The sequence below is a fragment of the Lonchura striata genome, chromosome 3 (genome assembly GCF_046129695.1).
Source record: "Lonchura striata isolate bLonStr1 chromosome 3, bLonStr1.mat, whole genome shotgun sequence".
Lineage (NCBI taxonomy): Eukaryota > Metazoa > Chordata > Aves > Passeriformes > Estrildidae > Lonchura > Lonchura striata.
Window position 1 is genome coordinate 13,967,712 of NC_134605.1, and position 27,810 is coordinate 13,995,521.

General features: G+C 38.3%; 1 protein-coding gene and 1 long non-coding RNA gene across 4 annotated transcripts in view; one reads left to right on the top strand and one right to left on the bottom strand.

The window, feature by feature from the left end:
- LOC110479267 (uncharacterized) overlaps positions 1 to 27,810 on the top strand; it is a 91,341-nt gene that overhangs the window by 44,208 nt on the left and 19,323 nt on the right. For both annotated transcript variants that reach the window (XR_002466901.3, XR_013339646.1), the window contains one exon: positions 17,659 to 17,805. This is a non-coding gene — a long non-coding RNA (uncharacterized LOC110479267). The remainder of the gene's footprint in view (positions 1 to 17,658; positions 17,806 to 27,810) is intronic.
- KCNG3 (potassium voltage-gated channel modifier subfamily G member 3) lies at positions 14,855 to 27,762 on the bottom strand. Of its 2 annotated transcripts, none has more exons than XM_021546392.3 (2): positions 27,027 to 27,762; positions 14,855 to 18,477 (listed from the first exon to the last, which is right to left on the bottom strand). In XM_021546392.3, the coding sequence occupies exons 1-2, from the start codon at positions 27,635 to 27,637 to the stop codon at positions 17,832 to 17,834; spliced, it is 1,257 nt and encodes a 418-aa protein (XP_021402067.1). In that variant the 5' UTR covers positions 27,638 to 27,762; the 3' UTR covers positions 14,855 to 17,831. The 2 variants fall into 2 exon arrangements, with proteins under 2 accessions (XP_021402067.1, XP_021402066.1); XM_021546391.3 differs by having other exon boundaries at positions 26,994 to 27,762.

Sequence of the window (27,810 nt, forward strand, 5' to 3'; positions counted from 1 at the left end):
AGAAAATTTTTACATATTTCACATTTTGCAACAGATACAACTGTGGTTTTGTTTTCTGGAACTAAATCACTGTGTCTCCACTCTAACAAGTGATTCACATGTCTTTTATCAAGGGATTCCCTTCTCTCTTGCCACCTTCCAAAAACATCAGAAATGTTTAATTTGTTGCATGAAATAGGGCTTTTGCTAAATAAAGTCAGCATCCTAAACCAGGGGCCTGTGATACGATGCTGCTTCTGTTTGTGAAGTTAGTGTTCCTGGGAAGTCAGCAGCCCCTCATCTGCCATAGGACATGGCACAGCCTTGCCCTGCACAGAGCTCATGGGCCTGTGGTATTCCTCCATCACTCCATGCCCGCTGTGGATCGCAGGCAGGTGCCAGCTGGCATGCTGTTAGTGACCCCGAGCACCCCGCTGAGACAGGCCTAACAGCATGAATTCATGGCTGGAGTTCATGCTGTGGGTTGGCTGAGATTAAGCATACTGAGGCCTGTCTGAAAAGGATCATTTGTTGGTAATGTTTAATCATTAGTGGCCTCTACCAGTTAGATTATTGCTCACTGAGAGTCCCACATGCCGTTTTGAAGATATGTTTGCTATAAAAATATCTATGGTCATGCACTGAGTGAAAACTATTAAAATGTGCTTTGCTTATAAACTGGGGGAAGATCTATTCATAGGAGATATTTTAGAAAGTAAAATACCCATATAAAATGTGTGATATAATTTCTTTACCCACCCGTGTAACGCCTTCTACTTAGATTTTAGAATTTGAGTTTGATGGTGGCAAAAGGGAGCCTTGAGTTGTCTTGGATTTATCCCCTTTTGAACAGACATCCTATACAGAATAATCACTGCTCAGTAACAGGGGAAGCCCTTGGGAGTCCTGCACATCCATCCACTTGTGAGAGCAAGGCTATGCACCAGAACCCGGGGTCTTTGCTGTGCCAGTTCTTACCTGTGCCTGTTGCCCTGAAGGCAGGTTTTCTTCCTGGGGAAATTTCAAGCCCACAAACTCTGTCTATGCTGTTCTCCTATTGAGAGAACCAGCTGGGTTCTCCATGTGTAATACCCTGAGTGGATGTTCTGACTGTGTCAGGAACATTAACTGGAGAGGATATGTTATTTGCTCAGTAAGTAGGAAATTTATGGAAATATTTTGTAAATGTTACAGGAAGAATTGTGAAATCCCTGTAGCTTTCAAGGCTAGGCAGTATTAAAGAATTGGAAGATGTGCTGCATAATTTATGGTTGAAAAAGAATTTGCTGATCAGGATTCTATTTATTCCTGAGAAAAATAAACTAAAATTGGTTTGATTATAAGTCTGTCTGGAATGGAACAGAAGACCTTGGAGGTGTGGTACGCATATTCTTTTAGTAGAATGATATTGATCATAGATAGATTTGTGTGGTAATAATCCTGAATTTTTGAAATCCATGGGATCTAGCTTGTATTATAATGATTCTGGATATATTTGTCTGCAGGTTCCTCCATTTCAGTTCTTCCAGCATTTGCCAGAAGAAATAGGTGTGCCAACCTAAAGTTGTATTGTATTTTGCTCTTCTGCCTTTTGTTCCAGTAGGAATGCATGCTGCAGTACCACATGAACACAGGTTTTGGGGCAGGTCACACCTTGAAATAACACCATTTTATAACTACTTCTTGCTTCATTGTTGCTCTTGAATCACGCTCTTGAAAAGTCATTCAGTATTGACTGAAAGGAAGAGAAAGAAAAGGTTCGTGCCCTGGAGCTCCGAGGAAGCTGTGAAAAAGGTACAGATTTATCCCCTTTTTCAGTTAATCAATTTAAGTCTTGATGCTTAAAAGTAAGCTGTGAAACTTTGCTGCTGCAAGCTGTTGGAACAAAACCTAGGTGTGATCTCTCTCTTGTTTTAGCTCACAAAATTGAAGATGGGGAATTGTTTACCTTGCAAGAGAGAGGCATGGGAGGATGACATTAATAAAATTGCAGTTACAAATTGAAGTTTTGATGTTGTTTGTGGACCACAGGAACATGAGAACATTCCACGGGAAAAAAAAAAAAAAAATAAAAAAAAGCATAACGTCTTTCCTTTAAAGGAAGAAACTTGGTTTTGTCTTAGACTTGTGGTTCATCACTTGCTTTAGTCTCTAGACTTTTGCCAAGACTGCTTTGCTTATCAGGCTTGCTGACATAGCGGATAATCAGACTGTGAAACTTGCTGCCATAGGAAGTTACTGAGGCAAAATGAGGTCACTCACCCTAGAAGGGTTCAAAGAAAGACTGGTCATTTTGGAAGACCATAAAACTTTGTACAGTTAACATAACAAAATGTCCTGGAAGGAAAAGACTTCCTGCTTTGTACTTAACCTGAGGTCTCACTTTTAGACACTGAGTCAAGCAATTCATGGGGACTGGCAGTTGGACATCTGGTCTGCTAGGGATCTCTGTGGTATTGGCAGCAGCTAAGGAAAATAGGATCCTGCAGTTTATTTCATTTTTCCCCAGATTTTTAAGATCACTGTTTTCATACATGCAAGTTTCTTTATCATGGTTTATTCCCAGAATAGCACTAAGATTATCTTTCAAGATGAGTAGATCTCTGGGATAGAATGAAGGAAGCAGAGTACCTTGAGTTTATTCTGTTTTGTTGTTGCTGCTGTGATTATTGTATTTATTTTAATTTTGAGGATAAAATAAATAAAAAAAAAAGACCATAATCAGTTTCTTAATGAACAAAACCATCATATGCTGATCATTATTTCAGCACAGATGTCTGTAACTCAAATTCTGTCAATCTGCCCATGCAACGCTGTTATTGAATTGCTGAGAACAACCATGTGGGTGGATGTAGAACATAAAATTGCCATGTGCATTTATATTTTGTTTATGCAGTACTCATTTTTAGGAGTACTAGATTAGATTTGCTTAATATTTGCTTTGTGTGTGTGTATACATAATATTTACAAACCCCCAAACTAGGAGATGATCACCAAGACAAACTCTTTTAGTGCAAGAGGCTGATATTGTAAACACATTCCATTTAATTTATCAGCTGAAAGAAATAAATTAAGTCTATACTTGCACTAAAGTGGTAGTTACCTCTAAAACTTGTACCTGAATTTATTGGTGCTTTTTCACCCATATGTACTCCATACAGCAGAGATGACATAGAAATAGGCTTCTATTGACAACTAAGAGATTTCTCTTTTATAGATCTGTCAATACTGAAAATTAATAAAAATTATAGAGTTCTAAAATAGTAATAGATTTAAAATATTAATATAATTTTAACCTAAGTTTTTAATGTGTTACTTGCTCATAACAGAAATATTTTGTTGTTGGTGGTTTTTTTTTTTTGTTTTTTTTGGGTTTTTTTTTTTAAGGAGATGGTATTAGGGAGGCAGCTATTTATATCTTCTTTATAAATTTAGAAATAATTCTGTATTTGACTTCTGTTTCCTGGGCATTTTGTCTTGAGATAAGGCTTCTACATTTGAAATACTTCATAGCAATAATTAATTACTAGCAATTTTGGCAATAAAGGCATTGTGTTCACTGTTGTATGATGGGAATCAGGAATCAATTTTAAGGTGTTGAATCTTATCTGGAGATATCTACCTTTTGTTACACATATATAATATTCTTTTCAGGTTCCCATGCAGAACTTGTCTGAGGAAGTAAATGAAGGAATTGAAAACTTTATGATGTCATTATTGTAAAGCCTAAAGACTGAATAACACTTCTGGGGCAGTAGGTTATGGTTTTCATAGACCATTTCTTTGCAATTGTGTATTACCTGAATAAAAGCAGAATGGAAATTTGAAAACAATGATTTATTCCAGGAGAGCAATTCTTTTATTGTATATTCTTTTGTGCTTCAGTTTCTAGATGTGGAAAGCATTAGAGGAACCCACAGTAAATACTGCTTTCACTATCTTTCAGCTTTGTGGTCATTGCTTCATTTTCCCTCTTGATTTTCAGAATTGCAGAAGCAAAGTAATTTTTTCATCTGATTGAGGCATTAATGTTGGCTGTCAGTAAAATAATAATCACATAAAAGCCCTGTTCATTCTACTTTTGAGAGAGTAATTCCAAAATCTTCAGGCCCTATCTCTATGGCTTGTAACACTTTTCAGTTTTGAACTGCTGCACTGTAAAGTTGGATATTTTGCCTCTGGCTGCTGACTTTGAGATGGATAACCAGAGTCCAGAGTTTCTGTGTGCATGCTTTCTATGCTTTCTGCTGCAACATATTTTCATTGTTTATAACCAGAAGTGAAATCTCATTATTTCAGTACCTTACTGTTCCTGAACTTTTCCTTTAAACACTGTATATGCAGGGAAATAGGTTCCCAAATAAAATGAATCCTTAGACATTGAGAGGTAAAATGCATCTTCAAGGTTTTCTGTTTTCACAATGCTACCAGTCTTCTTTCACCTCTTCCCTTTCCCTCCCTGGACTGTAAGCATTTGTCTCTCAAATAATCTATAGTCCACAGCAGAAGTTTCTTTTTCTCAGATATGTTATAGATCCTAGAGGAAGATGCATTTTCCTTGTATTTAATTTCTTCTTTTCAGCATTTTCATGTGCAAATTCACAGACTGGAGTCCAGAGACAGCCACATCCTCAATGCAGTATTATAACAAACTTTCCTGAATAAGGCAAGATTATGTTATCAACAAAAAACCCAGACCACCAAAAACCACCCTTGCAGTTGTGTTATAGGAAATGTTCTGTACAAATGTCTCATTTGAAAAAGATCAATAGTAAGGTGTGATGGACTGGAAAACAATGCCATGCAGTGTTTCTCAGTATTAACAACTAAATTACAATTGTATTGGAATTGAACAGGACAATTTATGCCAGGGGGCTTGACTTTTATACCTAAGTCTATTGTTTTCTTGGCCCAGTGCCCACTTGTCAGTCATACTTAATTTCAGTTGTTATCAGACACATTTCAGAACATTCTATACAGCTAAATTTGGATTTAATCTATCCTTTCCCAGCAACAACACTGCACTGTATTTACTCTAGCAATTCTGTGAAGGCAATAATCAATGAACATGTAGGATTGCCAACACCAGCTGCTCAAAAATCATGAGACTGGGTTTAAAAATGTCTCAGTTTATTAATATTTTAGTACATGTCACGTTTTACCACTTCTCTGTCATGCCTCAGGCTATAAGGAACATGCGTAGATGAAAGTAGTGAGTTTTAGTAACAATTTTCATAAGTAATAAATGTTAAAAGTTAGAAACTTCTGTGTTGTAATGTGCTGAAGATATAAACTGTTGGAGTTCCACCCTCAAATTAGGGCAGAGTGATCTGGGTATGTGCTGAGGCACTCTGATAGAATGCAATTAATTATGCTGTCAGGAAGAAGCAGGAATAATAGAAGTTTTTCCACCAGAGGATCCCTGTTTCCTACTAATTCACCAGCTGGTGCATTCAAGTGGCAGTGCTTTACACCTAAGCATCCTTGTGAAAGCACTAGACACATCTTGTAAAGTCTTTTGGTTGTGTTTTAGCTCAGTATGTGTCTAAGATGCAGAACCAAAGAGTCTTCTCCTGGGTTGCTCCTGGACACAGTTTTCTATGGCAAGGAAACTCTTAAAGCCTTTGGCTCAGTCTCTCAACTGAGTGAATGGGAAATCAGGACCTTACAGTGTGTCTGCCATGGCCACTCAGACAAGATATAGTCAAGAAAAGTCTGGGCCTGCAGCTCTGGTGAAATGTCTGCAGTTCTATGGATCAATAAATGTAAAACAAAAGTTGTCCAGTGTGTTAGGAGAAATGGAAATATAAGGAGCAAAACCAGATATTTTCTCATATGTATTCAGCAGAGAAGCTTTAATCAGAAATATGCTTTTGGAGTGTACCTCCAAGTTGTACCTATACAAACCTTCTTAGGTTTGCATTCCTGAGGAGGCTTGGAGCTCACAAATGGGATGGCATTTTGGATCAATCCAGGCTTCATGTTTGACAGTGAGATACTCTTAAGTAACACAATGTGCACCAGATGGTGTGGGTTTCAGATTCTCTCCATCATCTCTTTCATTCTGCACATCACTTCTCTTCTGTCCACTCCTTCCTGGAGTATTTTTGGAGTATATTTACTCCTGTTAATACAGCCTGGTAAATTGTGGAAGATGGGATGTGAGGATGAATTTTCTAGATCTGAATACCTGCCTAGAATTCCCTTCACAGCTGCTACCTATGAGCTCTTCTTCCAAGTACTGCTGTGGGGTAAAGCCATTCAGAGCTGGCTGAGCTATCACTTTACTCAGGCAAAAGGTCCATCTTGTTTGTCAGCAGGCTGTATTCTTAGGTGTTTCTATTTGACTATTCATCAAAAAACCAACTAACCAAACAAACAAAGAATCCATGAGTAATACCAATGCCACTTTTCTGGTTACTTGAGGAAACTTTTTTATAGGAAACATTTTTTATTTATGAATCATTTAACATGTCAGATATAAACATAAAAAAATATTTCTGCCATGAGATCAGTGTCTCCTGCATTTAAAATAATGCATGGTTTTCGCTACGTTTAGTTTTGAGGGTTGTATTCTGCCAGCAGCAGGAACCTTTACTCCATGATATCTTTCATCTAACAGTCTCCTATTTATATTTCCTGCAGCATCCTGTAGTCTCACTGACATTCTGTGAGCATGTTCCATTTATGGATCAGTCTCTTCAGATGGTAGTGTAACTCCTGTTTCAGGAAGACTTGAAGGTGTTTTGATGTGTCTCCCCTTTGCCTTGCCACATGATCAGTGATGGCTTTCCTTTATAAATACTCTGTCTGCTGTTGTATACCTGTCTGTGCTTTCTTACTGCCATCAGCAGAAGGATACTGTAAAACCGGGAGTACAAGCAGATGAAAGAAGTATCTAGCTCCTTATCACAGCATTTCCCTGCATAGGAGAAAGAAGTTCAGAAGATTAGGTTACAGCATGGCAGAACACTGGTGAAGTCCCCCGTGAGGTGAAGAGGGAAGCTCAGTAACAGCTCTGCTGGGAAGAGGACTGAAGTGTGCTGGAGTGAGTAGAGTAACAGCAGGGAAAGCTGAAAGGAACTGTTCCTGAGCCAAGTCCTTACACACATTAAAGGGTTGCAGAAATAGGGAGCCCTCCAAGTAAATGCTGCTAGCAACATCTGCCTCTGCATTGTGCAGGAACTTTTCTTTGGCAGAACACACACAGCCTTACAGAGCCTATAGATAGATTTGGGTTCTTCGTACTGTGCTTTGCATCTCTATTTATAGATTCCTCCCAAGGAAGACATGACCTGTGTGAATGCAGGTGTCTGTAGGTGGATGGAAGCACTTGGTGACCACACAACATCTGAGTGAAAATTTTGTTGGAAATATGTCTTTTGACAATATCCTCTTTCCTAAAGATTTTTCACAGTAAATTTTGCTGAACCATATCTGGCTCCCTTGTCTTGCGTAGGTTCTGTGATGGCAATTGCTCATGGAGAGTTTCATTTGGCTCAAAATGTAGCAGCCTAGGCTTTTAAAATGGGAAAATCTTAGTTCTGTTTTCACAGAGAATATCAGAGCTTGCAGTACCATTGGTGGGGCAGGCATGTTCTTTTTAGAGTGCTGTATCCAGTTCTACAGCCCGAGGGAGCTGAAAAGGAGCGGTGAGGAGGTGTAGAAATAGAGATTTGGCACCATGATTTTACATGCTTTTTGCTTTACATACTCTTGATTGTTTCCCCTTCTGACAGTTCTCTTTTGCAGATTTTGCAGTGTGGATCTGATGTGATTATGCTTTTCTGAAGGATTCCCCATCTCCTTTAGGCTACAGTGCTTGTTGCTCACTGTTCAAAGGCAGAAGGGAAATGCTTCTATGCATCCTCAGAATTGCTGGAGGCACCATTTTGACTCCATTAAATTGCTTGTCCTAGATTCATTTGCCACCAAACAGAGGGTGTCAGATTATTATAATTTGAACGTACAAACTCAAGCTCCTTAACGCTTGCTAAACATTTGCCTTGTAATGCCAAGATTACACTAACATAATAAGAACCCAATTGCTACAAGTTCTCTCTTTGCTTTCCAGATTATTAAACTAATGGGACCATGTTAGGGAGAAATGAACTGAGATGAGCTCAGCTATTTGGAGCATGATGTTAATAACCAAGATTGTGGGTTTCATTTCTGTGCTGACCATTCATTTAGGAGTTGGACTTTATGATCCATGTGGGTCCCTTCCAACTCAGTATATTCTGTGATTTGGTAATAAGTAATGAGATCTACATCTTTGCCTTACAGGAAAGTTTCATGGGTAGAGACAAAGGAAACAGCCTCCAAATGCTATTAAAAGTTCTTTATTTAAGATCCCATATACTTTCAGTGTAATCTAAGAGCTGACATTGATTCAAACATAAACCAGTTTTATCTTTAGGACAATACCTATGTGTGTTCCCTTTTGTTGCTTTTTGGATGACTGCAGTCTTAAAGTTTAAAAAACTTTCTTAAAATGGATTAAAAAAAAAAAAAGAAACCATAAAATATGATTTGCACATTTCATATATAAAGAGGAAACAAAAGACCTGGAAGAGAGTTTATGGATTACTGATGACTACTGGTAAATCAGTGCAGGTTTCTCCAATGGATTAATTTGTACTCTGAACTGTAACATTTAAGCTGAATATCTTTTGATTCAGGAGAACTGTATCTAATTTGAGCAGAGAAAACACTAGTGCTTATCTTCTTGCTCCAGTCTCCCAGAAAATTTATGTTGTTTTAGCTGAGCTTTTGTTTCATACTGTTTTTGAAACGCAAAATAATCAGTTTTGTTTGTAGTAAAATCTTCTTTAAAATAATAGGAGATAATTAATAAAAATGTCATTTTGGAAGACACATTACATATTTGAGCACAGGACCACTTGCTGCATATGTTACTGATAGCCTTGGAGAGTGAGGAGTGGTGCTGGCCACAACTTCAGTCTGTGTCAGCAGCAAAACATTATGTTTAGGGTAGTAGCAGCTATCATGACAAAAGGCAATGTGGGGACTCTCCATGCTGAGATGGCTCACTTTCATGGGAGTTACCAGTGGTCATCTCTGAAAGGAAAGAATGTGATTTTTGGGGAGGTTTTAAGGGAAAGCCTTCTGTTGAATATTTTGTGTATTTTGAATTGTTGCCTGCAGAATTCAGTCCCTGGGGCCCCTTAGTGTGGATGCCTCATGCTTTCTGGTAGTCATTAGCACTCCACAGAAACTGAGGCAGCTTCTGAGTGCCACAAGACAATGCCACTCTCATTGTTCTGATCTGAGAGACTGCATCTGCACGGAGACACATTCATAAAACATTTAAATGGAAATAGTAAATCATAACTGTTGGTGATACAAATTGTTGTCACAGGGTGTAATCCAAAGAAATAGGTGAAATATTTTTCCTTAACAAATGAGGCAGGTATTAGTTGGTTTACACTTGCCACGTGTGAGTGGTCTGGTGAACTGCTTTTTAGTATAGGTCCTTGAGGGACAGGATGCTCAACTTCAGTAAGAATATACTTATAGAAATGAAGGTAGGAGAGCAAAGAACAGGCAGAATGGAATGGCAGACACATGTGCTGGCACTGTGCTTTTGTAATGATGCCTGCAGCAGAAAAAAAAATGGGGCATCTAGGAAAAGGGTAAAAACCAAAAGGTGAAGAAAAAGGGATGGAAAGTGAGTCACTTAGAAAGGACTTCATTGTGTAGAATGTTTTTTTTTTGCATTGTTTGGTTTAATATTTTTAACTTCTCCCTATCCATCTGCTTTATTTCCTTTTTTTATTAGTCTTCCATAATATTCCTGTAGTTTGCATGACAATCCTGAACTCTTAATAATTATAAGTCTCCAAACAGGGAACATAAATCTATTAAGTCCTCTTACCAATACTGGTTTCTTCAATACAGCAGTGAAAGCCTAACAGTTTCCAAGGCTGGCAGTTGCTTTGAGCATGGCTATTACACGCTGGTGGAAGTGGATCAGCCACTGAAAGTGTTCTGTCCAGGCCTGGCCAGTTTGTTTTACAGCTTCTTGGTAGAAACAGCAGTTTAGAGTAATCAACAAAAAAAGCAAAGTACAGACCTGCAACTGCAACATCCTACTGGTAATGCAGCTCTCAAGGCCATCCCGTTGGCAGAAGCAGGTGGCCAAAGGCTGATAGGTGATCATTACTGCAGAGTTGAAAAGAGATTTGAATGGCCTGGGGGATGTGAAGCACCAGGATAAGACTCTGGACCAAGGATGGAATGAGGATGATTTAGACTATTTTGTATTGCTTTGTAAAAGCTTTGCTTTGCATTACGGTTTTTTCCCACTATATATGACATTTATTGTGGAGGGCGAGAGAGCTTTTTATCCTGCACTGACACAGAGAAATGTGTGGATATTTATTCTAAGCTATCTAATCTGAAATGCATTTCAAATGTGAATGGGACAGTCTGTATAAAGAGAAGGCAAAGATAACAGCAGCTTCAGCCTGTGGGTGTTAATGTTTAACCTTAATGCTTCTTGAGCGAGGATTAGGTGAAAGCAGAAAAAGAAAGGTCTAAGAAAGCAAGATAGAGATGCTGAAGATGAAGTCTGCTATAAAGAGGGGAGCAGATGAGTTCATGGTCCTTGGTCTTGTGTTGATGAGAACTTGGTATTTTATATTAAGACTTTGTCTTTTCTAACCCAGATTACAAATAGGTTTTCTAAAATAAAACAAAATTCATCTTAGCTAAAATTCATTCACTGCTGGTTACCTGGCTTCATTGAAGAAGATTTTTCCTTTCAGACATACCTGATTTTTAAGCCTCTTGAGTCAATGGAGAATTAAAGGCTGCTGTGGCCTATAGACTGAGTTTCTATCAGAACCAAAGAAGTAGTGCTTAAAGACACTGCACCCAAAAGCAGAGAAACTCAAGCAATCCATATAAGTTTGAGGACTATAAGCAAGAATCTTTGGCAGGAGGCCAGATTTGCATTTATTTTAAGTAATTTTGTTAGTGATGCCTTTCTTTTCAGTTAGCCTCTGCATGACTGTACTTAGTGAATACATTGTTGGGGTTGTTTTTCTCTTTTAATCTTTAATGACATGTGTACAGTAGAATCCTTTTATAGCATCGAGGATTTAAGATGCTATCTTAATAAATGGCCCCAATTTTACTAATTCATAACATCCCATCAAATGTCATCAAGTTCAAATATTAAACTCTAATGACAGAAATCCTCATTAAGCACTGTGCTGTCTTGGCACAGCCAGTGCAGCTGACAAGGCCTTTAGCCTTGTCAGAGGCTAAAGAGAAAGAATGAGAGGCTAGAGAGAAAGCAAGCACTGTCTTCTAAGTGCTGTGTTCTCTGTGAAGCTCTCTAAATTGAGGAGAAAAGAATGTATGTCAACGCTTAGTACTTAACAGTGTATCAGGCTCAGTAGATAAGCTACTCTTGTGCTACAAAGAAATGCCATCTTGCTTGCTTGTGCTTTGTGCTTTGATTCGTGTTACAGTATTGAATTGTAGGGTTTTTGGGAGCAGCACTGTAATTTCTGATCTGTAGCTGTTGAGTTAGTATCACAGAAACCCGGTCCTCTCTGTGGTTCCTAGTTGCTACAATATTGGTAAAAGAGCAGTGCAAAAAAAAAAATAGAAAACAGAAGTGGTGGATTTCTGGAGTGCATGGGAAAGAATTCCAATATCAAAGTTCTAGATTTCCTAGATTTTAATGATCTTTAGCATTTCATTTTTTTTTTTTTTTTAATTCTTACAATAAAGAATTGGATAAAATGTTCCTCAAGGCAGAAAGAATCAATCTTCTTTTGGAGGATTTTATCCATTTACAGTTGTATCTCAAATTGATGGAAAGTGCAAGTGCTGAGCATATATGCAAAACAGTAACTGTGTTTAAACATTAAAAACACCCTTCTGCTTCCAAATATTTTAGAAATCCTTTTAGGAAAAACACTTAAAAAAGACTTCTATGACTATGTGTATATCTGCTTTATTTCTTCTGTTTCTTCTCTGTCTAATTTTATGTAAAATATTTAAAATTTACAAATAACAGAACTAAAAATGCTAATGATTTCCAAATGAAAAGTCTGTTCATTCTCATAATAATGCAGAGGATTGATAACAAAATAGTTTGTAATTCAGTGATCTCTTAAAATATTCAACTTTTTTTTTTTTTTACACGAACATTAGTTGTGAAGTACTTTTTTTGGGGGGAGTACTTTTGAAATGGCTGCATTTAAAGCATCAACAGAGTATCTCAGATCCATTCACACTAATGCAAGGATTGCACTGCTGAAATTTCTGATTGTGTTGACATTCCAGACTGAATACCGTGTTGATGTTTGGGGTTGGTTTGGGTTTGTTGTTTCTTTGGGTTTTTTTTTGATATAAAAAAATTATGTGAACTTGAAGCCAAAGTAAATAAATTTTTTTCAGATTCATTTTTAAAAATAATCCCTGAGGAATAATATGTGCATTGCATGGCTGCTTTTAATTTTGTTTTGACAGTCCATAATTATGATAGATCTTCGGTTGCCAGAGAATAACTCTCTGGATGTTTAACTTTTTGCTTCAGACTTACTTCTGGGTCAAATATTGAAATTTTATATTGATTAAAACTCCTGGGTTCTAAATAGCAAACTTCTCAGTAGCCAAAAATTGTTAATGAAAAAGTTTTTGCAGAGGTACAGACCAGTATGAATAGCATAGAACTAACTTGTTTAAATGAACACATTTTATGAACACTTGTGTTTTGACCACTAGTCCATGAAATAGGGCAACAAGACTAGCAAATTTTATTACCTTATTTTATCTAATTAATTCTGTATTCGCATAAACCCCCCCATATTTATTCCTTTTTCAAATGATAAAGTACATTTTTCCTTACAGATAATCAGATAATATATAAAATTAAGGATCTATGAAATGATAAACCTTTGCATTTGTAAAGAATAAAGGACTCTAAAATGTGTAGCTGCAAACATTTGTATATTATTAATTTCACCAAAGATTTATATTCTTCTTCTTCTGTGCCTCTTAACATTTGTTGTCAAGCAAATTGTCAGTCTTGGTTGCTCACTGCAGCTTGGTGATGCTTAACCTGTCTCTTGTATGAAACACACTCCCTAATTTGCGTTGCACTTTTTTAAAATGAAACCAGTGTTTTGTTGTTCCTCTGTGTGGGCTGGGGCATCTTTTCAGCTACTGGAAGCTGTTACAGCTCTAGTAAAGCTGGAAGACTTTTCATACTAAGTCTTTGTATTTTAAACAGGAATCTGTTTTATGTAGTAATTTTAATTATCATCACATATGCTCACCTGCATATTTGCTTTTACAAACAAAGAACAGAAAATGAGAGCCAGTTTCCTTTTTTTTTTAATCAGTGAAAACTTTTTTATAAAGCAGTATTTTTTTTTTCTATGCATAGCTTTTTAAACTTTCCAGCAAGTATCTCCATAGTATCTCATCTGAAATACTAATTCTAAAATCTTCACGTGATCCTGAACCTTTTAGACGAGATAAAATTCAGAGCATAGCAGACTTTGTTCATAGTGCTGGTTCCCAGGAAAGTGACAGGGTTTGGCTGCTGAATTTAGCTGGCTGGTGTGTGCATATGTCCACTTCCTGGAAGGTGTTCAGATATGATAAGATTTTTGTAGTTGTTACCCAAAAGGGAAGAGACAAGTGTTTTGAACACATGAGGACTTCAGTTTTACTTTGGAATAGGAACAATTCCTTTGCAGGCATGAATTGCATACATTATATAAAAAAGCTATGCCTTTTCTTTTAAACACACGGATATCAAGATAGGAACCTTACATTACCAGGATTTTAATCTTTCTCAAACTTGCTCCTATGCACACCAGTATAAGCCACTGTACAATAAGAATTAATATCACATTTATATATGGCTCATCCCTATGCTGTTAAGACTGTTTAATATCATCAGTCAACCAAACTATTTTTTTTTCAGTGGGTACTCATCAAGACAATATTGTTTTCAAGCTTTACATCAAGGGAAAGGATAATCTTCCATTCATTGTGATATTTGGGATGATGCTTTATGTAGAACTTTAGAAGGAAAATACCCTACAGAGCTTTCCATTTCAGGGACTTCATTAATGATCAAGTACTTTTAAATTACATGCAGTACCTTGAAGGATTATAGCCAATATATAGTTTCCAATAAATAAGTCCTAGGGTTTGAACCTAGTATGTAATGTATGATTAACCTTGGCAGTTCAAAAGTCATTGACATTGCTTTCCATTCTAGATGAACCAAAATGCTGGATCACAATTGTACAAGCTGTCTTCATTTTTCTTCAGTTTTATTCTATTTGTATTTCATTTAATTTGTTCCAGATGTGAATGTTTCCAAGAGAAACTGCCCATCAAGTCTTTTATTGTATAGGGCTCAAACTGGCCATGATTAGCGATGAGCCAGCTTGCCTTCACTTGCCTTTTGGCTTTGAAATGCTCTGCTTTGAAATAGAGTGCTGCGCCCCATGTCTGCATGAACATGTCTCCATAAAATTTTATAAAACAGTTCCAACTTTTTAAAATATGCTCATTTTTGACTATACATATAATTCATATTTTTTCAAGTTTCACTAAAAGAAACTCTACTCTGTTGACCAGTAACCATATATTACTAGAAGTCAAGCATCCTAATTACCCTAGAAAATTCTGGTTTAAGGCTACCATGAAGATTACTTTATTTCAACTTGGTTTGTAAGGAAAATAAAGTCTACATGCTGATAACCATACAATAATAAAAAGAGAAAGAAAAAAAAAACCTAATCCCACAAACAAACAAACAACCACACCACCAAAAAACCCACTGCAGGATCTCTCCTTTGTGGGCTTACATACAGCAGTTTGAAAATATTTTATTATAACTCAAATTAAAAAAGAACATTAGGTCATTCTGTTCACATTTTTTCCATATAAAAATTGAACACAAATTGCTCAAAAAAACATAGTATGATTTAAGATTATCTCCACAGACTTATTCCTTTACACAGTTATTTTCATAAGATTTATGTTTTTACATTTGGAAAGGATTCTTCATCTGAAAAACACTTCATAAAGGAGGAAACATTTTGTTTGTATACCATATATAGCCTGGATCGTTGAAAACTTCCTGTCCTTAATTGCTTATGCAAAAATGATTCATGGTGCAAATTGGTATTCACAAGTTATTATGTGCATTAATTTATGTTTTTCCTTTGTACAGGCATTTAAAGATTAGATTTATAGGTGGTGCTGAAACATTTTATTTTGTCTTGAAATCAAGATTGCAACATACATACAATCCATTCTGTATGGATTTTAGGTTGTCATCATGATGATTGTTTGGGTGTTTTGTGGAGGAAGGTTGTATCTTAGAGTATTGGTTTGCTTAAATACAATACGTGGACAAAGACAAAGTTTTAAGTTTTGTGACAAACAGTATTTTTCCCAAGCATTCAAATCAGCACATGAAAATCTGTAGGGCTAAGTTCTTACGTGGGGTCCTTAACCTATTTTAGCTAAGAAACAAAAAAAAATTAGAATTGGAGCAAAATAGAAAAAGAAATAGCAATTTTATACTTAGAAATGGTTTTGATATTGTCAAAATAACTTTTCATTAGAAGATGAAAATGTAATTTTCTTCAATGTCTATGTTTGGATTAAAGTCTGAAATTTTAATTTTGTCAGGGAGGAAATTTTTTGCGAGGAATAAAAAAACCCCAAACATTTCAACTGACTATAATATATAATATATGCAGGATATATATAGGTACACATGCAGGAATACAGAGCCAGCATCTCCACGGCTGTAAAACATCTAAGTGTCTCTGAAGTCACAACTTGCCTAACTAACATCAGCTGTGAATCTCACCTAAGAAAGAAATTTTTGCTGATCTCATATTCACCTCTCTGTGGAATGCTGGAGCAGGTTTCTGAGCAACATGATTTTGACAGAAAAGGCATAAATATATAATAGTGTAGGGAGCTACAGAGCTAACTTTTGAACACACTAGTGGCAAGAAACAGAGGTATGGCTGTAACAGCACTCAACAATGGAGTCTTGAAGGGAAAGTCAAGCTTGTCTTTAGGAAGGCTACTAAAATTCTTTCCAGATCTTCAGAAAAATTGTGATTGCAATTTATTTCTTTAAGACTACTTAAGACTAAGACCACTTAAAATAATAAAGACACTTTGAGGTCTCAGGGAAGAGCCTTCAATATACTGGTTAGTGATCAATGTGGCATGTTTATTTGAGTAAGCAATTCCAGGAATATGTTTTCTAGGTGGTACTCATTTCACTTCTAAAGCCTTTCACAGTTACATATATAAAAGATAAAAGATGCCTCTACAGCACAGTAAGAGTAAACGCAGTATTTTCAGGCAAGCACACAAATTTCAGCTGTGCTGATGACTCTGAACTTTCATATTAGCATGAAAGCTCCCTGTTGATGTTTATTGGTACCTAAATATATAAAGCTGTACCTTGATGTGTTTTAGTATCTAATTGCACATTTCTATGTAGCAGCCTTCCAGAATTACATTGAACAATGCTATTAAGCAGTACTACACAAGAAATGTAGTGAACAATATTTCAGAACCTAACGTGATTCATTTTCATTTTCTAGTAACATTGGAGAATACACCATTTTGCCAAGTGCAACTCACACTTCTATATTTTACTTTCTTTGGTATGTTCTGGCCTTTTTACAGTTGTTTTTAAAACTTCCATTGAGGTATATCCTTCAATAAGGATTGCAGAATTTAAGATGATGAAGAGTCCCATCTGACAGGGAGCAGGTACTCTTGTTTTCCAGTGCTTGCTCCAGGCCACTTCAAATGATGGAATCTTACAATTTGTCTTAAGAGAACTCTCATTATGATATATATCTACCTTTAAGATATGTGGGGTAGGGAGGAGTTCAGGGAGGGAAAAGTCTGTGCTTATGAGACTGTAACTTCAGGTGGATGGAGTTGAGCTGAATGTGTATAAAATTTGGACAGCTCCCCCACTAACCTACCAGGAAATATATATATATCGATCCCTGATTTCTTATGCTGATCTTTGTAAAATACAATACTTGCTTCTACTTACAGTTTGGTTCCAGAGAATAAATTAACTGTGACCTAAAGAAGTCCTTGCTTACAACATTCAGAGGTTCACTTCTTGCACTTCTTTGTGAACTCTCAAAGTCAGAGAAATGCCACCGACTTCACTGGGTTTACAAAAGATTTGTGTGCTTCCTCAAAGATCAGAATCAGGCCTCAAGATTTTTTTTTGTCCTACAGACCTATATTCTTCTTCTTTCCTGAGTCACAGAACCAGCTCTACTTTGTTGCAAAGCACAAAAGTAGCAGTGATTCTCCTTCAGCATATAATTTGGTTATCTGATTTAAAAGCGGAGATACTTCAGGCAAGAAGCTATTAATGCCTCTGTGAAGCATTTAGATATTGGAATCTTTGAAAAACTTCTGCTACACATTGCTTAGAATGGTTTAGGATATAATTACAGAAATGACAGATCACAATGTTACACCCATTTTTTGTTCTGCTTTTTTTGTGGGAAGGCAAACTGAACACCAAACTGGTCTGGTTGAGGACTTCTGAATCCTCTTTTGTTAATTTTGTTCTCTCAAATTTGAAACATCACTCCCTCTCCTTGCAAGGTGCTCAAGGCAGATGGACATCCTTCCTGTCTGAATGGTGACGGGCTTTCTCCGGGCTGGTGAGAATGTTGTTCCACAGGACCATCCAGTCAAGGAGGACACGTGAAGGGACCTTCCACCGTTCTCTTCTAAGACAAAGCTTAGCAAGTAAGTACAACAGAATGCAAGTTGGATCAATTTAAGAATTCAGCAGAGAGGCTTCTACTGTACCTAGCAGATCGGAACTTGAGCTCATGGTAGCATTGCACAAAGCTGTGATAAATGAAAGTGATTGGCAGAGCTAATAAAACGATGCCACTAACCACACAAATTCCTCCAAGAATCCTTCCCGGTACAGTGATGGGACACATGTCACCATAACCAACTGTGGTCATCGAGATGATCACCCACCAACAAGCAGCAGGAATGCTGGCATAATCCTTATTCTTTGTTCCCAAGTCCAGCCCATTTTCAAGAAGCTGTGAAAGTGCACTGAAAATTGCCATAGCAACACAGATAAAGACAAGTAGCATCACCATCTCTCTGTAACAACGCTTCAGAGTCAGACCAAGTGTTTGAAGGCCAATGAAATGACGGGCCAGTTTAATCACCCAAAAGATTCTCATCATTCTTAAGACTCTCAAGGTGACTCCAGCCCTCTGAAGCTGTGAATTTTCCCCTGTGAAAACTGTCATTAGAACAGAGATGTAGTAAGGAGTAATTGCCAGCAAATCTATGATGTTGAGAGGTCTTCTGACAAACTCACACTTGTTTTTGGAGACGATGAACCTCACAATGCATTCTGCAGTGAACCAGCCTATGCAGATAGCTTCAATTATCCTGCCAAAAGAAACAAAGGACAGCATTTATGCTCTGTGCAAAGTCTTCAGGGGATATTTAGTTTGATCACAGATATTGCCAAAGTGACACTTAGACTTTCACAGACAACAAACAGAAAGCCATGCCATCCTTATCCTGCACCTGGCACTGGATTTCAGCAATTAACCTGAGGATCTAGTGAGAGTTTAAACTGATAATTGCTAAGAACTCATTTACTGATCATTTTCTTTGAATTACAGATTGCTGCCAGTCATAGTACTTGGCAAATATGCCCCCAAAATCTGGAATCCTGCTGGAAATGATAGGACATCAATGCAAATGTAGAACCTTATCAAGAACAGCTGAGTTTGGGTTGGGTCTTTTTGTTGTTGTTGTTGATTGAGTTTTGGGGGATTTTTTTTTTAAGTTTTTCTAATTCTGTGAGGCCTGATCCACTTGAGAATGCCAAGGGTTGTAGATCAGTGAACTGTCTGGTTATGAGCAGCAATGTATAGAACCAGACTGCTAAACTAAAATGGAAGTGCAGATGGAGTAGGCAGAAATAATGGATGATTCATGCATATTCTTTCTTTAGGAACCAACCTAAACCAGTCTATCTGATCTGCACCCCAAACAGGGGCTTACCTACATTCATACCTATGTAGGTAGTACCACGAAATACAGATGGTATTTTATTTTTCAGTGTTGAATCCATAAAGTACTAAGCTTGTGTCCTCCCATTTACCACTGTGCTCTGCATTACTGAATTTTCTCTTGCTGTAAATGTAAGTTCACCTAAACTACATTGCAGCAAAAATGTCAAGGTAAATAGATGTTAAGGCAATAGGCAAGATCTTCTTCTTGCCAAATGCAGAAGAAATCCTGAAAGGGGATTTCAGTATGTTAAATATTTTCAATGAGACTTGAGAATATCTCAACTTGAAACCGGTGGAAGGTAGAAACAGAAGATAAAAATGTTGCTCAAAGATTATTTAGTAACTGTAGTGCACGTGGTCACAAATCTCCCTAAGATTTTAGACTGTGCTCACTTTTTTAATACATGAGGGCATAGAAGCTCAACTTCCCCTCATTTCTCCATTCAGCCTTTTAGCAAACAGTTTAAGCAAAGAAAAAGCTCATTACTGATGCCTTCTCTTATCAACAGCTCTGAAACCAAACTGGTGAGAGAGCAGAGATTCAAAAATACTGCCAGAAGATACAACCAGAGTTTTTTCCTACTGCAAGGACTCTAAGGTAGTGTTTGTTGAAACATAGTGATTTGCAAGTGAAAATCCAACTATCATTTCAAATCTAAAATTTTTTTCTCTAACACATCTGCATAATTTCTTACCAGTTCTGAAATCTATTTGTATTAATAAGATAGTGGCCTGTTAGAAATATTCTTCTTTAACTGATGTAATTATAGACACTTTAAACTAACTTTTCCATAGAAATTTTACACACTAAAATTTTATTTATTTTTCATTAATTTTTTTTTAATTAATTCACTTCAGTTTTAAGCTAAAATTGGAAGAAATAGTAACAGTCACTTGGTGTAAAGTCATAAGGTACATTGTAATTCTAGCCACAGTAAATTTAAATTAACATAAATTAATTACTTAAATATCTAGTCACATAAAATTGGACCATGTTTTTCTTTTTTACAAATAACAATGAAAGCTCTGTAAGCAAGTGGTCTTTCTTAATAAAGGGCTTGTAGAACACTAGTTCATGTTCACACCTTTTGATGGGAAGACTTTTGAAATTCAAAACCAGCTTGCTCTTAAGAATTAGGTGTGCTCTTAAAAACTTCCTGTGCTCTTTGAAACTTCCTTTATGTTTGGAAAAAAAAAATCAAGAAGAAAAGCTTAATGGGTAAGTTTACTTAAATCCTTTTTACTTATGATGGGGAAATACTTAAGATTTCCCCAGTATAATCAAACAGCAAGATCATGGTAATGGACAAACTGATGATGTCTGAATGTACTTATATATTGGCTAGTTGAGATCTCATGTAACCATTAAAAGAGGATAGAAAGTTGCAGCCGGGAATATTCAACAATTCCAACAGACTATTTCTTTACATTTAATGAGATTTCTCTGGTAGTGTTGTCTGTCTCCTATGACATGAAGCATTTAAATGAAAAAGAAATTTATGATTATACAATTTAAAGCTTTTTCGCTTGTTATTTCCTCCTGATGCCCTGATAATGTCAGGAACATACTCTTCCATTTTGTTACCCCTTAGACAGGTTATCTCTGGGTTGAGATTCAAGGAAGTTAGTAGTGATACAGTAGAAATTTTCTTAATGAATCAACACTGATTCAGTGGTCATATAACTTTGGGGAATAGTTGTGTAAGTAAAAGTCCATGAAACATGATCAATCCATTGTTTTACTCCGGCAGTTCCTGGGACAAGAAATATTGTATATCAGTTATACTTCAGTAAGAAGGACTGAAGAAATATTTTCTTGTAGAATAGATCTGAAGTAAGGTAAGGAATATCATTGATGCAAAAATGACAAAGCCCCAGATCAAGGCAGTGGGGGATACATTAATGCCATTCCATTTTAACTTGCACTTCCACTTCTCCATTTTGCATCCATCTTTCTTTCCCTTGGCAAGGAAGAAGATAATGAGGAAGGGTGTCCCTTATTTTTTTCCTTCCTATACTTACTTTTCAGCCATCAGTGAAACATTTTTCATTTTTCCTTTCTTGTCACTCCTTTTTTGCCTGTGTAGATGGATTTTGGCAGTACTGGTGATTCATACAAAAATGAGTGCTTTGGTGAGAAAAACTAGAAACCTCTGGCATGTTGGGAAATCTGGAGTGCTAAATTCTACATTTCCACTTTCACATCAAGTCTCCCTCTCCTTGCAGTGACTTATCTTTATAGTTAGCCTTATCAGTGGATAGATAACATCTAATAAGGAAAGCAGTTTTAACAGTTAGTCCTTAAGAAAACTTAACAGAGTATGAAGTTAAAGCCAAATAAAAGGCATATATTTAGAAGACTAAAGTACCTGTATTTTTCATAATCAATTCTTAAAATATTTTCTGCATATTCACAGGACAGACTGATTTTATTGCTTATGTTTGGAGTAATGCTGTATTAAAATCTATAACTATATAATAGTGCCTTTATTTGGTAAAAATGTAGTACCTACATTATAAACTTCCGTCACAGTTTTTGGTTGGTTGGGTTTTTTCAGTTTTAAAATAGGTGGTATCCAAAAAGGAGAGGGGTAATTAAAAACAAAACCATTAAGTATTTCCTTGAAGATTCCCCATAAGTTTTATGAAAAATCACAGAAAATATTAAGTCCTAATTTTTATTCAGTCACATGCTGTCCCTACTGTTCATTGTCCCAGACTGAAGCACATAAAAGAGAGTTTTTCTCACAACATTTTAAGCTGCTTGGTACTTAGCAGTCTTTCAAGATTGCTCTAATGAATCTTTTGTCCATAAACAGAAAATCAAGCCTTTGTAAGCCTCATTCCTACTGTAATCCCATCACTGTTCAGTTTTCTGTTCCACAAAATAACTTTCTCTCAGAATAAGCTACTTTATATACAATGAGTTAAACAATTTCAGAAATAATTTTTTTTAATCACTAACAAGTTTACTTTGTTATTACTAAAAAAGAAAACTATGTTTAACTATCTTAAATTGTTTCAACTTAGCAATATTCTTTGCCTCGGCTTGCCAATTAGGATACTTTCAATATCCCCTGGTGAGTTGGTTGAAATCTAGCCAAAATATTCCTTAGTGACACTATTATCTATTAAGCTTGTAAATAAAACATACACAGCAACAGGAAACATGAGGAAAACAGATGATATGATTAAAGACAGTATATGACAGGATTAAAGACTGTCAGCACCGATTTGTTAAATTGTTGCTAAAGCCTATTTCCATGTAAAGCACATTAAACCGGAAAAATGTCCAAGCAGTAGCTAGAATGATCAAATTCCTGCTCAGGGAAACTCCTAAGTGATTTCAGCAAATGTTGGGGGCTTTTTAATCCTTTTGAAATCAAGGGCTTCCTTCTCACTAGAAACTGTGGACTAAAGGCCACAGAACAGCTAGTTTCCCTGAATTAAAAACCCTGCTGGCTTTTTTCCATTCTGCCCCTGCTTCGATAGAAATTATGTTGTCATGCATTAAACTCTAGAGCTTTGTGTGGGAGGCTGTAATGACCCATCACTCCTCAGGGAAGGGGCAAATCCCTTTCTCATCTCCAAGAGGAGACCTGGATACAAATATCTTGAGCCCTGAGATCCTCAGCATTTTTACTCTATATATTGAACATGACTGGCACCTAGTCCTGGTGAGTTTAAGGCTTGGCAGTGCCCAGGCAGTGATATACATCTGTTCTTTGTTTCACCTCTGTTTTTCAAAGAACTGGTAAATTCAATAGAACAGTCCATGCCTGTGTTTTTAACCTAGGTTTTTGGTTCTATTCTCTACCTTCAGACCACTGTTTTAACTAGCAAAAATGTGATATTCAAATTAGATCTTGTCCAGGAAAGGAGTTCTTACTGTTTTTTGAAAATATGTTGAACACAAACATTCAGGTGTTCTGAAATTCCAGCACTATAAAGGAATAATATTTTTTGCATGTCTAAAATTCAAATGCAATTTTTTAGGCTGATATTTTGCAAACACTAAAAAAAGCCCACTGGCTCTTGATGAGAGATGCTGTTTGGAGAAACTATCGTGTTTATTTGCTTTTGCTTAAGAACACAGAAATCATGTAGGCTTAATAAGTCAGTGATTATTTCAGTACAAACCTAATAATGACTATTAAGTGGAAAGGGAACAACTATCTCTTCTTAGTGCTAACAAGCTACTCGTACTCAGTATTAGAAAAATATTTTAAGGCAGGTAGATAGAACTGTGCTGGCAGTAAATCAAGCAGCTTCAAATGATTTCCTATTACAGGCTTGAGAAGCTCTCCCCAGAAGATTACGCTCCCAATCAGTGCATGGACAGGTCCCTGAGCAGAGACTCACAGTATGCATCTGTTGGCACAGTTCAGAGGACAGCAAAGATGACTTGAAATTGCCAGAAGCAACAGAAGGCATTCCTGCTGTCTGCTCCTAAACTCTGCAAATCTAATGCAAATCTTTAGCTCTGATAAGTGGAACTTGCCAAGGCAGGGAACAAAGCAAAAATCTTAGAATGAAATTGTTTTAATAACTCATCCCTCATCCTGAGAACAGACCTGGGAAAGGCAATTCCTCTGCAATCAGGGAATTGTATTTCAGTGTCTTTAGTACCTGTGAAATTTGGAGGTGAGATTTCCTATCCCTCTCTCCTTGAATAAAGCTTACTCCTGGAGTTCTCTGTTGCCTTTTAGAGCATGTTATCCCAAAGGATCAGAAATAGCCACGGGCTGTTCATCCTTTGAGAGCATGGTCACCATGAAAAGGCATAACAACATAATGGTTTGTGAAAAAAGTTTGGTGGATTTAATTCCTCTGCTGCTGAAGGGATGTTCATACATGGAAAACAAATACATCAGGTTTTAGCCGGCAGCCCCAGTAGCCCTCACTGCAAACCACATTTTTTGTAGATGTCAGAATTAGTGACCCCTCATTTGCTGAGATCATGTCCAGGTAAGCTGAATACACTGGGCATGGTTACCATGGGAGTCAGCCACAGAAAATGTCCATGTGGCACCTTTCTGGCATAACACACTGAGGCAAGGGCAGAGGGGCTTATTTTGAGAGACCAAAAATATCAGAGTTGCTGGGTTTCCTGAGGTGCTGTCACCTCCGTGGCTTATGCTGAGCTCAATAAACGACAACATCCAAATCTACAGACTAAGGATTTCTAGATTAGTCCATTTCACCAATTTTCACTCCTAAAACATCTCAACATACATTTTTGAAATAATGTGCAATTTTCATACTGGTAATTACAGTGCCATGTGAGTCACAACTCACTTGTGTACAGCATTAATGTAACAATTTATCTTGGGAAAAAATTTAAATTTTTGTATTACTATGTTAGATAGAATTCCTTTATTTTGAGAAGGAATGCTGTTTAACAAATGAATGACAGAATTTGGTTTCAAGCTTTTAAATGTATCAGAAACAAGGGGACAGATTTTTTAAAGCCTTCTCCCCTAAGAGGGACTGTATTGCCAGAGTATGCAATCCCAGAAACTTGGGATTTCTGTGGTCAGGCTTTCAAATAAACCATGTAGCTACTTAAGTTTTGCAAACCCAAACATTTTTTAAATGAAATAACTACAAAGTAAAGAAATCATAAACACATAAAGGCAAATAAAGTCAGATGACAACTGGGCATGTTAGGTCCAATCCTATGGCACATGTGAGTAGTGATAACTACACTGGACAGCTCACTCAAAAGTTAGCTAAGTAGCTAACATGCTCTTTTCCAGCTATAACAGACTTTTTAGCAATGAAGCAGCATGTGCAAAAGAGAGGAGTGGCTCCACCTTGGTGGTCACCTGTGGACAGAGAGGCACACATTTGTGTTTGTTTTCCATGTTTGCTATCAGATTGGGATCAGTTCCTGTGCAGAGTGTGTGGGTTACATGACCCAGTCTGTATTGGTGCTTATATGTGAAAGGCTTTTGTAACATTGGTAAAAACTTTTCTGTTATTTGTTGCAATAACATGGAGTACTACAGCTGGTACAGAAGAATTCACTCCACCATTGGTAGTTGTCCTTCTGGTTCTAAAAGGAGCCTTCACTGCCCTGGGAACTGTTTGGTTATACTGCACCTTATAAGTACTTAGGACCTTATCATTCTAGCACTTGGTATACAATATGCAATTGTTCAGAAGAGTAAAATTAGGATCTTGAAAACAAAGGCACTATGAAAGGAAAATTTCACATCCTATGCCGTGTTCCTCTGCAATCTAAACTCTTTCTTGCAAGAGAAAACTTGTGATTGATTCCCACACCATGAAGACATGAACAAAGACATGAACAAAGACATGACCGATGTTGTTAAATGCTATTATAGTGTTGCATCTATTTTCCCATGCCTCTTGGGAATATCTCAGCAATTTGCTACCATACAGAGGTCACCCACAGTGTCTACACCTTGAAATAACCTTGCTAAACTTTTTAACTGGAAAAACCTTTAGAACCTTCTTTTGACATATTTGAATCAAAGCAGGAATCAACAGCTTTTCACACTGCATCTGCTTTCTTTTTGTTCATACAATTAATTCTTTGGCTCAACTACAATGAGAAATACAGGTGCAGTTTTCCATTAAGCTAATGGAAACTATGAAAATACTTTCCAAGGAATTAATCTGGCTACTAAGATATAATATATCACATTCCAATTAACTCTATGGTAAAAGATGATGATTTCATAATGACAAGGCTGCAATTTCACTGTAGTGCTCTTTTAGAAGAGCAGAAGCTGAAAACTTTTTGTTGAATATCCTGTCTATTTTTAAAAAAGGGAGAAGCTAGCAAATACCAGAAATGTTTACTTCTTTTTTTATATGTCAGTCTTATTTATGGGAGAAATTCTACTAGACTGGTCTCAGTTTTGTTCTCTAGGGAACGCAGAAGAGGAAGGGGAGAGAGAGGGAACAGAAGAGTGAGTGCAAGAGTTGCATCAATGTAACCCTAAGCTGAGGTCACAAGAAGGTGGAAAAGGATTTGTTCTTACCAGTAAGGCTCAAGATTGAACCTTATACCCCATGCCTGTTTTCTGCAACTGTTTTGCAATGTTTATTATGCTTAAAGGAAACTTAAACTACACTGGGGTGCTTGAATGATGAATTTGCAAGAGCTTGATGTGCAGTTTGATCATCTCCTGTGTTCCCCACAGAGAATCTGATATGTAAAGGGTGGAGAGCGGGTAAGACTATTCCCCACATATAGGATTTTAACAGATCATTATCGTAACAGGCACTGCATCTTCTCTTGCAGAAGGACCTGTACGAGTACATGCAGAGTACTTACAGGATTTGTCTTTTCCCAAAGGAATTGCATTCTTTTGGGAGGTAATTTTCTTTTTTTTTTCCCATAATTGTAAGGCATAAATTGATTTCTGGAGTGCCTGAAGTTACTCTGTGTGGTCCCGCGTCTCCTTAAAGGGGGCAATAAGAGCTCCAAGAACCTTCACGGAGGGAGGCACCCTCACTGCGAATAGGAGCCGTATCCTATTCTGTATCCCGTACCCCATCTGTATCCCGGTGGCCCCGCTCCGCTGTCAGCCTGCCCAAACCCGAGCTTGCCGCCGGCCCCAGCCCGCCTGCAGCGCGGCCGCTCCGGGCGTCCCCCGCCCGTCCCCCGCGCTCGGGGCCACGGGTGCCCGGCAGAGCCCGCTGGGAGCCGGAGCTGCGGAGCAGCGCCACTCCCCCGACACCCCGACATCCCTCCCCGGGCCCCAGCTCGGGCCGGGGTTTCAAGGCGTGCAGACGATCACCTCCGGCGGAGGCTACAGCCAGGCAGCGTCAAGACAAGGGGCGGGAAGGACACACTGGACGGGACACACGGGGACCGGACAGCGGGAAAATAAAGGATCCTCCTACCCTGAGGGCTCCCTCACTGACTCTGCTGTGTACCTGCTCTGCTCCTCCACGCTGCGATTCTCCGGCGCCCGCCACTCGGGCAGGGTGCTGGCGCACAGCACCACCATGGACACAATGACGAAGAGGATGGAGACGGTGGCCAGGACCTGGGCGGCCACGGAAGACGTGGGCTCCTCAAAAGTTCTCCTCATCCTCTCGAGCCACTTTCTGCCCTCGGCTCCCGGTGGCCGCCGGCCCTTGCCCTCGGGGCCGCCATTCGGCTCCTCCGCCGCGTAGTAGGTGCACGTCTCGGACATGCGGTCGTCGAGGCGGCGCTGGCAGCAGTAGTCGAGGTGGGAGCCCTCCAGCCCCCAGTAGATCATCTCGTTGTAGAAGGAGAGCTCGCACATGTGCGGCACGAAGCGCAGGTGGCCGTGCCGGACGTACAGCATGATGAAGCCGAAGGCCTCCGAGTGCCTGTCGAAGAAGTACTCGTTCCGCTCCCGGTCGTAGTCGTCGCACACCTCCAGAACGTCCTGCTCCGAGAGGCAGCCGTGCAGGCGGCTCACCCGGCGCAGCGGGAAATCCTTCAGCACCTCCCGGGAGAAGGAGTACCGGGTGCCCCCGACGTTCAACACCACCGAGGGACCGCGGCCAAAGTTCATGGCTTGGGCGGGACGGAAGAGGGGAACGGCGGGCAGGGCAGGGCAGGGCAGGGCGGCGAGGCAGGGGCAGCGCGGGCGGCAGCGGCTGCCCCGGCTCCGGCTCTGCGCGCACCGCTGGCGGCTCCCGCTCGGCGACGGGGCGGGCGGCGGGCGGGGAGGGAGGCAGGGGGGGA

What these genes read in the sequence shown, in the direction of transcription:
- KCNG3 (XM_021546391.3), bottom strand. Translation starts at nt 27,637, where the DNA reads ATGAACTTTGGCCGCGGTCCCTCGGTGGTGTTGAACGTCGGGGGCACC. An exon ending in TCAGTGAGGGAGCCCTCAGG is followed by an intron (nt 18,478 to 26,993) that starts GTAGGAGGATCC and finishes TTCTTTTGGCAG; the next exon opens with GATAATTGAAGCTATCTGCA.